At 42.8% G+C, this 14,207-nt stretch overlaps 1 protein-coding gene across 6 annotated transcripts in view; it reads right to left on the bottom strand.

Annotated features, from left to right (window-relative positions):
* The window catches only part of LOC140481559 (LIM domain only protein 7-like), a 234,504-nt gene extending 225,624 nt beyond the window's left edge, over positions 1-8,880 (bottom strand). For 5 of the 6 annotated variants that reach the window (XM_072577959.1, XM_072577960.1, XM_072577958.1 and 2 more), the window contains exons 1-2: positions 8,766-8,880; positions 8,142-8,226 (exon numbers count right to left, since the gene is read on the bottom strand). In XM_072577959.1, coding sequence (XP_072434060.1) covers positions 8,142-8,210 — 69 coding nt within the window. In that variant the 5' untranslated portion in view covers positions 8,211-8,226; positions 8,766-8,880. Of the gene's footprint in view, positions 1-8,141; positions 8,372-8,765 lie in introns of those variants that run through there. The other variant, XM_072577957.1, reaches the window with a different exon arrangement.
* Between the last annotated feature and the right edge of the window lie 5,327 nt (positions 8,881-14,207).

The following is a 14,207-nucleotide window of genomic DNA, read 5'->3' on the forward strand; positions in this document are numbered from 1 at the left end:
TTCACCCTTACCAATCCACCCAAAACAGATGCATCTATTGATGACAAAAATCAGTGATCACTGCACAGTATGGAGACAAAGTCCCCTCCATAGACTGAAGACTACCCCTCATTGTGCTGTGTGGCACTACCGTGATGCTAAATCGAATAAACTCAGAACAAGTTAACTGCAGGCTGTAACTTCAGCATTAGCCTCATTCTGCCCAATTCATCGAGCCAAAGACTAATGTTGGTTCAATGAGTAGCGTAGGACAATATTGCAGCAGCAGCACCATGCCCACTCGAAAATGAGGTGCAATCCTGGTAAAGGCACAGCAGAGGATAATATATAGGTTAAAACTGAAGCAGCAGCCAGTCTGCTTCCAGAATGTCTCATGTTCTTGTGTGTTCTAACTCCATTCACATTGTGGCATTTCTACTCAGTGATGTGCAGCTCCATGACATGACCACAAGATTGCTCTAGCCTGCCTTGCACACAGAACAATTGTTGTCAACACAAGCTTCTGCAGTGTGATTGGACCATGCATCAATAACACACAGACCACTGGAGAAATTCTAATGTCAACACCACATTCTCCAGTGTTAATGGGCAGAACGTTGAACAATCACTCCCTTCATTCTTCAAGTCAGCTTTATAAGCATTCAGACAAATTCTTGCACAATTAGCTGCAATGGACTGAATACAGTATTGGAGTTACTGTAAATGTTCTGTTCCAACTTCCATATGGTCAACCTTCCAGAAGGATGCCAAAGAAACAACAAAAGACACTAAAGCTCACCTTGAAAGTAGCAGCATTGACAACAGTGATCGAAAGATGTTACAAATTGTTGAAAATGCCCCTGAACAATTAATTGATGAGGCCAAGGCAACAGGAGGAGGAGGAAGAAAAGGAATAAAATTCTGCATTTAGATCCCACTACCTCCAAAGATCCATGGGTCAAGGATTAAGCTCTTCAGTCACAAAGCACCACAGCAGAAACCTGTAACCCCAAGTGGCCATCAGCCTTGAATCAAGGGTCAATCACGATGACTGTGGTTACCTCTGACTAGAACCAAACCAGACTAGCCATATAAACAATACCTACCAGAGCAGGTCAGGCAGAGAATTCTGCGTCAAGTAACTCGCCTCAGCACCCCTCCAAAGCCTGTTCCTCTACAAAAGCACCAGGTCAGGAGTGCAATGAAATATTCCCCACTTGCCTGGATTGTAGCTCTAACAACACAAGAACCCAACACCATTTACAAAAAAAAAGGTCTACTTCATCCACAACCCATCCACCACCTTAAACATTCACCCCTTCCAGTGCCAGCACTGTGGGTGCACACTGCAGTAGTTCAAGGTGATTATTCACCACTATCTCTAGGACAATTGAAATGCCAGTCTTGTGGCAATCCCACGACCACTGGTCATTGTCTTAAAAACCCATTTAATTCACTAAGGACGGAAACCTGCTATCTGCACTCCAAACTCACAGCGTGATTGACCTTCAATGGCCTTTGGACAATTAAGAAAAGGCAATAACTAATGGCCTAGCCAACAATGCTCACATCCCTGGAAGGCATTCAAACAATTGAATTAATACAGTTCCAAGATTTGTAACTATAGGGCACCACAATTGGTCTTAAATTAAAAAAAAGAAAACTGTAAAATGGTATAAATGTTTTTAAAAGATGCTGTAATTACACAAAGGCCAGTAAAGAAGGATTTATACCAAAAACATAACCCACACTAATTCAAAGTCTTATCATTTTGTATAGTTTATTCTAAGATGTTGAAGCTTCCATATCTTGGCTATTAATAACCTCTACTAGACAACCAAAAGAATCAACGCTGTAATTGAGAGTTTCACTCCCATTGATCCTCACAAGTACTCCCAACATTAACACAAAACATCAACAGTCGATCCTGCTAGCCTCTTATTAAAGACTGAATTTAGTTTACTGAGCCTGAGGAATCACACTCAGTCCCTACATTCCATTTGCTCCCACCTCAAAATTTCAGGCAATAAATTCAAGCTGCTGGTGTGGTTATGTAGCACATTGAACTGTAAAATGTGACAGCAATTCACATCATGAGTTATTAGGGCTGATGACTAAAAGCTTAGTCAAAAAGTTCTTACAGTCTGGAAGGTGGAAACAAAATCACAAACAAAAAAAAATGGAGGTTTTGACATATTTTATAAAACTTTGGGCCCCAAAGATGAAGGCAGAGCCAAAACTTAAAATAACAGAATCTACAGTTCTAGCTTTGACAACTGAGAGGGCAAGTTTCTGGAAGGGTTGTTGTGCTCGAGGAGGTTAGAGAGGTCAGATGGGGCAAGCCTTGGAAAGGGGAGAGTTGTAAAGTAGACATTACTTCATCAGTAGCCATTAACGTTATCAAGTATGAGGTGGACTGACAAACAAGACTATGCAAGTTAGAATATAGACAGGGTTTGCAATCACCTCAAGATTTTGAGAGGACACAGTGCAAAAGCCAGACAGTGTGTTAGAATATCCACTCAAAACTGAACAAAGATAGGGATGTGGGCTACAGAATGTGCTAAGGTAGAAGCAGCATCCCCGACACTGGTATGGGGATGGACGTAAGGGGTCCTAGTGAAGGCACAGATGTGTGGTCAGAAATTTTCAAATGGAGTCAGGCAGCATCCGAGGAGCAGGAAAATCGATGTGCAGGCGAGAGAGAGAGCGCGCTCTGTTCACTCAGTGCTGGCTCTGAGGAAGCCACAGTGATCAAGTACTATATACAGATAAGTAAGGGTGACTTGATGACAGGATACTCTGCCTCTGTGCAGTTATTTCAGTGATGAGAAAAAACGATCCTGAAGTAATTCACTCGCAGTCGTCTTTGAGTTGGAATAAACATTTCTGCCAACATGCCGTTATTTTGGAAGCCTGACTTGTTCAATCCTAAAGACTGGACCCACTATGTGGAACAAAATGTGTTATTTTTTCTGGACAAATCACATTTGGGAGATGAAAACAATGAGCAATTCTCCTGACAGAATATGGGACCCACAGTTTTTTTTCCAGATATTAGGAGCCTGATATTTCTTGAGGTACCAGATACTAAAACCTTTCAAAAGTTGACAAAATTTAATTAAGGAATATTACATCCCCAAGTCTCTAATCTTGAGATTATATTGGTCTTACTCGGCAGTTTGAGAACCAGAGGAATCCATGTTGGGATTTTTGACAAGGTTAAAGCAACTGGCAGAGGCATGTGACTTTGGTTTAACCCTTAGTGAGATTCTAAGAGACTGTTTGTTTAGTACATGGGGTTAATAACGTAACCATACAAAAGCACTGACTAGCTGAAGCCTTCAAACAGGCACTACACCAGGTTTTGTCATTACAAAGTGCGACAAATGGAGCATACAAGTTACAATGTATTTTGATAGAAGTGGACATCCTTGCCAGTCCGGCTGAGCTTGGGGGACACCACTCATGTAAAGGCAAGAGCATAGCCTCACTCAGGACATGTGCTGAACAGAGGGACTCTAAGTCAGCCCAGAGCAAGACCCCAAAACAAAGCCAAGCCTTGCTCAAAAAGCTAACAATTTCTTTCAGGATCTGGGCCAGCAAGCCATTGCAGATGTTGCCGATACGTAGGCTCGAGACAGTGTGCCGAGGCCTGAATCAAGAAAGAGAACTCAGGCTGGTATCCAGGAGAGTGCACACCTTGGAAGGCTCACCTCAAATCTGACTCAGAGCAGCTACATTGCTCATCAACATCCAAATCAGAACTAACAGAGTGTGGGGCTAAATGGTCACCTGGTTCTAATGGAGGTTGATACTGGAACAGCTGTATCAGTGCTTGCAGAACCAGTCTTTAACAAAATTCACTCTGGCCTCCAACCCTTAAGTTGGTGTAAGATATCGACTAGACTGAGAACCTATACCAGGGAGCTTCTACAGTTTAAGGGGACAACTTGGGTTCTGGTCTCGTATGAGAAGCAGCTGGTTCAGTTACCACGGATTACAGTAAAAGACTCGGGCCCAAGCCTGATTGGATGAAATTGGTTGCGAAAGATTCACCTTGACTGGCTCAATATTTTTTGATTTAGAAAGTTTCTGCCCTAGTGAAGTCCTATTTACATAGGCATTTTTCAGGAAAGTCAAGGCCACCTCACAGTTTGACCTGGAAACAAGTCCACAATTTTGCAAGGCCCACCTCGTGCCATTTGCCTTACGTGCAAAAGTAGAGGCAGAAGTCAGGAGGCTGGAGAGTGATGGAATCATCAAACCAGTATAATTTACAGAATGGCTGGCTCCAGTCAAGTAACTTGTTAAGCTTAACAGTTTGGTTCACCAGTAAACAACCTCTGTCAGCTGGATAAGTATCCAATCTCTCACATACAAGGCTTACAATTATTACAGAAAATTCAGTCGTAACCTGGTCTCCATTCTGGCAGCCATATATCAGCTGTTGAAAGGAGGTCAGCCTTGGATATGGTCTCGTAGCCAAGACGTAGCCTTTCAGCAAGTTAAGCAGCAGCTAACATCGTTTAAGGATGATCCTCTCCCAAGGGAGGGTAACAGAACCTGTTTTAAGCTTCCTATGTAGTTGACATGGTCAAAAAGGCAAAATGACACCTCTTCTTCCTCAGGCAGCTCAGGAAGTTTGGCATGTCCATGAAGTACCCTCAGCAATTTAACCAGTGTCCTGGTGCATAACATCCTGGTACTGCAGATGTTCTGAGCTTAAAAATGTGTTGCTGGAAAAGCACAGCAGGTCAGGCAGCATCCAAGGAGAAGGAGAATCGACATTTTGGGCATAAGCCCTTCTTCAGGAATGAGGAGGGTGTGCCAAGCAGGCTAAAACAAAAAGGTAGGGAGGAGGGACGTTGGGAATGTGATAGGTGGAAGGAGGTTAAGGTGAGGGTGATAGGCCGGAGAGGGGGTGGGGACGGAGAGGTCGGAAAGAAGATTGCAGGTCAAGAAGGCGGTGCTGAGTCTGAGACTGAGAAAAGGTTGGGGGGGTGGGTGGGGAGGGGGGGAGGAATGAGGAAGCTGGAGAAATCCGCACTCATCCCCTGTCGCTGGAGGGTTCCTAGGCAGAAGATGAGTCGCTCTTCCTCCAGGCATCGTGTTGCCATGGTCTGGCGATGGAGGCGGCCAAGGACCTGCATGCCCTTGGCGGAGTGGGAGGGGGAGTTAAAGTGTTCAGCCACGGGGCGGTTGGGTTGGTTGGTGCGGGTGTCCCAGAGGTTACCCTCCAGCCACAGGGGATGAATGCGGATTTCTCCAGCTTCCTCATTTCCCCTCTCCTCCACCTTTTCTCAGTCCCAGGCCTCAGACTCAGCACCGCCTTCTTGACCTGCAATCTTCTTCCCGACCTCTCTGCCCCCACCCCCTCTCTGGCCTATCACCCTCACTTTAACCTCCTTCCACCTATCGCATTCCCAACATCCCGCCCCCAAGTCCCTCCTCCCTACCTTTTATCTTAGCCTGCTTGGCACACTGTCTCATTCCTGAAGGGCTTATGCCTGAAACATCGATTCTCCTTCTCCTTGGATGCTGCCTGACCTGCTGCACTTTTCCAGCAACACATTTTTAAGCTCTGATCTCCAGCATAAGCAGTCCTCACTTTCTCCACTGCAGATGTTCTGCCCAGGACCATAAACTATGGAAGGGGATGTGCACACCCCAGACCATCATGGAAGCCAATCTTCCATCCACGGTCTCTATTTACACTGCTTTTTGCTGCACAAAGGCTGCCAACATCAAAGGCCCATCATGATCTGGTCATGCTCTCCTACAACCTCTTCCATCAGGCAGAAGATACAGAAACTTGAACACATGTACCAGCAGGTTCAGGAACAGCTTCCTCTGACTGTTATTAGACTGATGAATGGAGTCTCTAACTTCAAATAAATACTGATCTTGCCTAGGTGGACACCCTATGCAATGTAATCTGTATGCCTCTGCCTAAGTTATTTTTCACCGGGATCTGTATATCCTTGCTTACTATGATGTGCCTGTACTGCTCCCAAGCAAAGCTTTTCACTGTACTGAGGTATACGTGACAATAAATAAATCAAATTAAAAGTACTGGCACACCATGATCCAAGCGAGATCTAGTGCTGACATACAATGCCTCCCTGTACAGTCTCGGGGTAGTGTTGCTTCACAAATGCGCAATGGAGAGAATGCCTAATGGCGTACGCCTCCTAGACCTTGGCTGATGCAGACTGCCAATACACCCAGATAGACAAGGAAAGCTTGTCTATCACCTTTTGGTGTGAGGAAACTCCATCAATACCTATAAGGATATATATTTGAAATAATGACAGACCATAAACCCCTGCAAGGCCTACTCAAAAAGGATAAGGCCATACTATCTACAGCTTCAGGTCAAATTCAGGGCTCTCATTCTAATTGCGCATAATTAGAAGTTGAAACACTGTTGGGAAGGAGGGGGAGAGAAAGAGTCTGAAACTCTTCCAAACAAGAGCAAGTTTACTTCAGAAGATAAGAAGTTTGGTGCCGAAACCATATAGGGCCATTTCCATGGTTAAGAAGCACAGTCACGCGAGGTTCCCTTGACATACAAAGTTTGGGGTAGGTGAGGCAGTCCTGAACAAACACATGGACCACATAAAAGCTGCAAGCTCTTCCCCTCTGTTGAGTGAAGAAACCTCGATTTGGAGGTGGTCACGGTGACTTTGCAGCCTCAATGTGTCTACTGCTTTGAAGAAGAGGATGAATCTTTTCCCAAGATACACTTTGTGCAAGAGACTATACATACTTCTCATATCTGATGGAGAGTTGGTGCAACTGGACCTGGTGCAAAAACAAACCCAGAGAGTCTACAAGTAAAAGAACACACCCACATCCCCAGACAGAAAGGGGGAGGAGGGATGCAGTGATTTTAAACGAGGTCAACGAAGTGGGCCGCATGCCATAAATTCCCTGATGTTGCCAGGACTGTGAATCTGGCCCAAAGATAGAAACCAGAGTATCAGAGGCTCTCTTCACTCAAAGCTGAGTCTGAGGAAGCTGCACTGGTGTCAGTCCTCTATACACGTTAATTAAGGGTGACGTAGTGATAGGTTACCAGCCTCTGTGAAGTTACCGCAAGGAACATTAAAGCAAACTGTCTCAAATCAAAAGAATGTGGTCAGCACCCTTTCTTTCTGCCACTAAGTCAAGTAAATGCTACACAGTCTTTCAAACAATTTGCCCTTAATTCAGAGACGCTTTCATTTTAATAGTCCTTATGACATTTGTTGAATGTTTTCTGAAGTCTGTATTTACATTTACTCCCTTGAACAACATTCCCAATAAGCAAATAATCCAACAAACGGGTCAACTCTCATAATCCCTGTTCCCATTTGGTCATTTGTTGGAAATTCCACCATTAGCAAGGGGAACTCCCATAATAGGAGGGGTCTGACAAAGTTCTAATTTAGACTCTGTAACTTGCAAACACTAAATTCGTCGAAAATCTCAGTGAGCTACATTAGCTTAAAAAACCTGGATTATTTGAGCCACAAAGGATAGACGGTGACAGTATCTGCCCTAAATCACTGACTCCCTCCCTTGTAAGAGATTTCAGGCGTGTCAAAAGATAAATGCATTTTTAAAAAAATGTTCCTTCAACTCCATGCTCACAATAGTGCAAACCCAATAAACTGTACAGCTATCCCACAGATCCGTCTGTACCCGATTATCAAAGTGCCAACTTCAAAGCTGCATTAAAGGCGGCTTGCTACAAACAGAAACAAATCCAGCCACTAAAAACCTCTTCTCTCTGACATAAGGAAAATCAAGTCGCCAGATTAACGAGATAAACAGACTTTCAAGAATCGGTCATACGCCTAGGGGTACAGTGCTAACCCATCAATCATTCACTGAATGGAAAATACATAAAAGAAAAAACTGAAACCTGTCGAAATAAAAACCCTCTGTAGTGGGATATAAAAAAAACTCAAAAAATGCGCTCACGGATAAATTATTTAATAAAAACAGTACTCCACAGAGCAATTGAAGTCGACACTTTAAAGTTGTATTAATTGAACATGACTTTGGAACAAGAACAAATAGAAAGTAACACGCCAGAAGGAAACAATAACAGAACCTGCTGAATTTGTGTAAAATACTTTTAAAAACAAATCTGGAGAAACTTATCAACTCACCTCTACCCATCGCTGAGCGTCTCTGAATGCCAAGACGTGGTCAGGATCCGCCTGCTGTTTCCACTCCATCGCTAGGTAGCAGACACTGGGGGATAAAAAAAATACACGCGAGGTTACTTTATGACCAACACTTTTGCCAAAAACTCGAGGCTGGAGGACGGCGCAGAAGGCGGTTGCAGTGAAAGAAGTGAAGCTGGGGACAAGTCAGGTACTTGGTGCAGCTCCCCAGGATTTTATGTGCGGCGCTGTGACTGCACTTGCACTGAACAGTTTACATCGTCGAGTGGAGCAACAGCTAATTTCACTAGGAAGTACGGAGCTACACATTAGTTGTAGAAATAACCTACCCACGCCTCTTTCCGCTAACTAAATGAAACATTTCGAAGTACAAACAGCTCTGGGACTGGTTAAATCCCATCTAGTCCACTGTTTACTGCTGTAACTCACCCAATTATCTCCCCCCTTCTAATTTACCCGATTTTTCAACTTTAGGGACGAATTTTAATTTTTGTATTAATTACAAAATGAAACCAATTCTCCCTTTAAGACTTTTCTACCACTTGATGCGCTAGACAAGTAAAGTACTGCTTTGGAAATGTCTGTTAAGCCTACAACCTGTCTTACCTAGTCTAACACCTCCACCCGCCGCTTTCAAACTCTCTCTCCCATGTCTGGTAGTTTTAACACTTTCTCGCACATTCACCAGCGTCACTTCTCACCTGTCTCAGGGAGAAATATTAGCGAAACAGTTCCGCTAATCCGCCCAGGCTGTCACTCAACGCTTTCACCCGCCCATTGTATGATAATGAGTAACACAGGACGGTCTTAATTAGCTTGGAGCAGAGCACAGAACCCCAGCCTTTCCTCTTCCCTCCCTCCCCCCTACGCAATATGTGTGAACTGAAGTTCTGTTTGCATTTTAATGGAAATAAGGTCAGGTTTACAGAGATTTAGATGCAAATCAGCTTATATGCAGAGTACCAGAGCACTGCTAAACTGCCCCCAGAGGACCAAAATACAGTATTGAAGATTCTCTCTGTTTAAGGTTCCAGATATACCATGATTCAAGGGCGAAACAGATTACTTCTATTATGCTATGATGCTCCCCATGGTTGAACATTCCACTAAAACTCACGAAATTCAATTGACAAGATTTTATCTCCAAAAGTATGCTTTACTCACAGAGATGTATAGCACAGAAACAGACCCTTCAATCCAACTCGTCTATGCCAACCAAATATCCCAATCTAATCTAGTCCCATTTACCAGCACTGGGCCTATATCCCTCCGAACCCTTTGTATTCATATATCCATCCAGATGCCTTTTAAATGTTGTAATTTTATCAGCCTCTACCAGTTCCTCTCAGTGAAAAAGTTGCCCCTTAGGTCCCTTTTAAATTTTTTTCCCTCTTATCCTAAACCTATGCCCTCTAATTCTGAACTCCCCTACTCCGGGGAAAAGAACTTCTCTATTTATCCTATCCATGCCCCTCATGAGCTAACCTCTATAAAGTCACCCCACAGACTCCGACGCTCCTGGGAAAACAGCCCAGCCTATTCAGCCTCTCCCTATTAGCTCAACCCCTCCAACATCCTTCTAAATCTTTTCTGAACTCTTTCAAGTTATTCCAAATTAAATCGTATAATCGACAGAGCATTTTCCACTCTGAGGTGCCTCAGTACAATTTCAATACTCTTAATATTTTCCAATATACATTTCATGCTGAGAATGCAGGCTATGAGAGGCTTAGTTGCTTACTCCTCATAGGGCATAATGATCTTTTCCTATTATGCCTCTGAGGCGCTGTCCCAGGCTGAACACACCCTTCAGTATATTATCCTGGCCATTGAAATGCATCAGCCCATAACACTCAGAGATAACTCATTGCACTGGATTCTAAGTTTCAGACATATATTACTTGGCAAGTTTATAAAAGGTTGGTTACAAATTCAGTGTGTTTTCTCCACTCTGCTAATTCTGATTTCCTTTCCATCATGGTCTTTCTAATGATCAGTGTCTTAAGGTACTGAGCAGGGAAATTGGTTAGTGTGACTAGCCAGGAAACCAATTTTAAATGTTATTTCAAAAGTCTGTACCACACATGCAGCTATTTGCATTTTTTATAGTCGTTGATCTTTTGTCAGCTTGATTCACAGCACTTTGAAGTTATTCTGGGCAGAAATACGCTTCAATCATTACTACATCAAATTACCTTGATGACTGATAGGAAAGTGATGTTTGCCAATTGTCCTTGAGAGTTTTCCATTTCTCTGCTATTTAAGACAACAAGTATTTGAGAGAAAAAAAATTGCCATTGGGAATAGGGATAGATTAAAAATAACAGTTCTTTTAATCAACCTGGCCGCAGTAAAATTTTCTGCTCTAATGTAACTGTAGATATGACTTTATGAGGCTATTGTCAATATTTTTCAATTGGATTCACAAAAATGTTTTGGAGCTAAGTTTTAATAATTTACAGAGATTTAACAAACCAGAACAATTTGTATTTATGTATCTCCAGCAAAATTGTAATAAGTTCCAGCATGTCCACCCTCAAATTTGTGTTAACCAGAGCTTTAAAAAAGCCAAAAAAGCCCCTCTGTAACCTGATTTGCCTCCAAACAAGTTGTAGGTCAAAAGGAACAAATCTAAACAATGACACAATAAATATGTGAAAAATGTCTTTATTTATCAATTTGTTCACACTTCACAATGACCTTACCTTGTACAGTAAAAGGCACAAGAATATTAGTTTCTTTGTGTCACCAAGTTGATGCAGAACGTAGCGCATGAAATTCCTTGCTTCATTTTCTACCAGTGTGCGTTTCATCTTTAAACATTAAAGAGCAATCTCATCAAAGATGGTAAAATAGTCCAGTCTCAGCCAAATTAAAAATGTTCCTTGGTGCATATTTGTTCAGGGTGTAGATAAGACCATTTTGCAGTCATCGCTGCAGGCTTGCCTGTGACTTTGCACACTGGCTACTCCGGTTGGCATGGTGACACAATAAACATATATCATGAGTTTAGCTAATCCAGAATTCAAATTTGGAACTTTGGCTTCTCAATGGCATCCTTATATAGGATTGACTATTTTGCTAATGGGAATGGCTGAACAATTTTGCCACAAGTGGAGTTTCTGGTCACCTGAGTTTGACCCATTGTGATTTCACTATGATGTACTTGATAAGGAGATCTCATTGTGCATTTAGACCAGAAGCTCCAGTTGTTCACTCCATCCATTGATAGCCAAGGAAGATCAATTCTTAAGATGGCCAAACAGATTGATTATTAATCAGGACATCCTTCCAAAATAGGCCAATGGCAGGTGGTAAAAGCCAGAGAGATTCCTAGTCACCCATGTGATGGAAGGAAATTGGAATCTCCAATAGTCATCACTAGGCTACAAGATGTGTATGTTGCCACAGCAACTTGGACTTCTGGATGAGTGCCATTAGCTGAGTAAGTTGAATAGTTGTTCTGGCTCAGTTTGGTGCCACCAATGTAACGTTGGATCTTCATGTTGGCTGCAGTGGAAGTAGGGCCTGCCTCCTAATGGAGATTGTAGTGCTGTAGGTCAAGCCTGCTTCAGACAAGAGAACTGAAGAATAATTCCATTATTGTTACCCCCATCACTTTGCAGAGTCAAAACTAGACACCAGGTAGTGATGGAAGAGAGGATGGGAAAGGTGAAGGAGGGCATGGTCAATGGTTGATGTTTTGAGCTTTATGTTTGAAGAAAAAGAGAGGGAAACAACTAGAGGGTTAGAGATCCTTGCTATTTTTATCTTTCTCCTTTTTTTGGTTTGGAAGTGTGAGTTGAAATTAGGAAATGACCAATAAACAACAGCTTGTTTTAAAAGAGAACAAAGGCAGAGGTTTGGTGTTGGGACTGGGCTGGCAGATAATGCAACTTAATTACTATTCTGAGGACACTGTCGATGAATCAGCACTGAGGTATTACCATGCTCAGGTTGAATATTGAATAGGTCAGTCAAGGAAGGACCAATGCTAATCAACCAACCAGAAAGAATGTCGATTGGAAAGAGGAAATGAATGGTTCTGACTGGGTTTGATGGGAGAATGATTCTTGGAAGCTCCAGTGACTGCAGCTATGTTCTTCTTTCCCTCTCTCGTTTTCTTCTGAATTAAGGAGGACTGGAAAAATTTCTGGCTGTAAGAGCTGCTCCCTTTTTTGAGGTATCTTAGGTGTTGGAGGTGATTTTCTCGAATTCCAGGAGCAACAATTACTGTTTTATATGCTGTTGCATTGTTTTGGAACTTTGGAAAAAAAAAGTCAAAACAACAGTAGTTTTAAAGGGAGAAGAGCAGACAAAGGAAGCACATGGTAAGGACAGTGCAGGTGAGAGATAGAGAGAGAGAGAGAGAAAACCTGCACAGTTACCGCCTTTGCTGTTTGAATTAGTGTATCAGTGGACATCGGAGTGCTTCTGGGAAAATTAACAAACAATGAAATTCACAACTAATCTTAGAGGAACTGTTGGGCGAAGTTCACAGCACAGAATCAGATAAGTTAATTGTTGTTTTAAGTCTGTCCAAGAGAAAGGCTGCCGTAGTGAGTATAGTGGATTCTTTCTTGATTATATGTTTTTGGAGATAAGTCTCTTGATTAAACTTAAAATATAAGCCATAGCTATTAATTTAACCTGGGGCAGTGTTTGTAGAGGAATAAGACAGCGTTATTTTCTGGGTCTTTCGATTGTGAAGGAGCAAAAGTGGCCTTTGCAGTGATATGTACTTCTTGTCAGATGTGGGAGTTTAAAGAGACTTTAAGGGTTACTGCGGATTATATCTGCCATAAATGCTGTTGGATACGAATCTTATCAGATCGAGTGGATTGATTGGAGAGACAGATAGAAGTGATGAGGAATTTGCAGCAGCAACAGTATGTGATGGATGGCAGTTATAGGAAGGGGGAAAGTCTCAGATACAGTCACATAGATGGGTTAACTCCAGGAAGGATGAGAAAGGTCAGCACCTAGGACAGGAGTCTTTTGTGGATATACCCATTTCAAACATGTATGCTGTTTTGGGAAATGTAGGGGGGGGATGGATTCTCAGAGGAATGTAGCATGAACAGCCAAGTTTCTGGTATTGAGACTGGCTCTAATGCAACGAGGAGTACGTCAGCTTCCAAGAGATCAATTGTGTTAGGGGATTCTGTAGTCAGAGGAACAGAGAGATGTTTCTGTGGCCAGCAGAGAAAAAGCAGAATGGTGTTGTCCACATTGGAACCAACGACATAGGAAGGGAAAAGGTTGAGACTCTGAAGGGAGATTAGAGAGAGTTAGGCAGAAATTTAAAAAGGAGGTCTTCAAGGGTAGTAATATCTGGATTCCTCCCAGTGCTACGAGCTAGTGAGGGCAGGAATAGGAGGATAGAGCAGATGAATGCATGGCTGAGGAGCTGGTGTATGGGAGAAGGATTCACATTTTTGGATCATTGGAATCTCTTTTGGGGTAGAAGTGACCTGTACAAGAAGGACAGATTGCACCTAAATTGGAAGGGGACTAATATACTGGCAGGGAAATTTTCTAGAACTGCTTGGGAGGATTTAAACTAGTAAGGTTGGTGGGGGGGGGGGGGGGGGGGGGTGAGATCCAGGGAGATAGTGAGGAAAGAGATCGATCTGAGACGGGTACAGCTGAGAACAGAAGTGAGTCAGTCAGGGCAGGCAGGGACAAGGTAGGACTAAAAAATTAAACTGCATTCATTTCAATGCAAGGGGCCGAACAGGGAAGGCAGATGAACTCAGGGCATGGTTAGGAACATGGGACTGGGATATCATAGCAATTACAGAAACATGGCTCAGGGTGGGCAGGACTGGCAGCTTAATGTTCCAGGATACAAATGCTACAGGAAGTTTAGAAAGGGAGGCAAGAGAGGAGGGAGAGGAGCATTTTTGATAAGGGATAGCATTACAGCTGCGCTGAGGAAGGATATTCCCGGAAATACATCCAGGGAAGTTATTTGGGGGGAACTGAGAAATAAGAAAGGGATGATCACCTTATTGGAATTGTATTATAGAGGAAAGAGTGAGGGTT

This window comes from Chiloscyllium punctatum, chromosome 9 (assembly GCF_047496795.1).
Source record: "Chiloscyllium punctatum isolate Juve2018m chromosome 9, sChiPun1.3, whole genome shotgun sequence".
Lineage (NCBI taxonomy): Eukaryota > Metazoa > Chordata > Chondrichthyes > Orectolobiformes > Hemiscylliidae > Chiloscyllium > Chiloscyllium punctatum.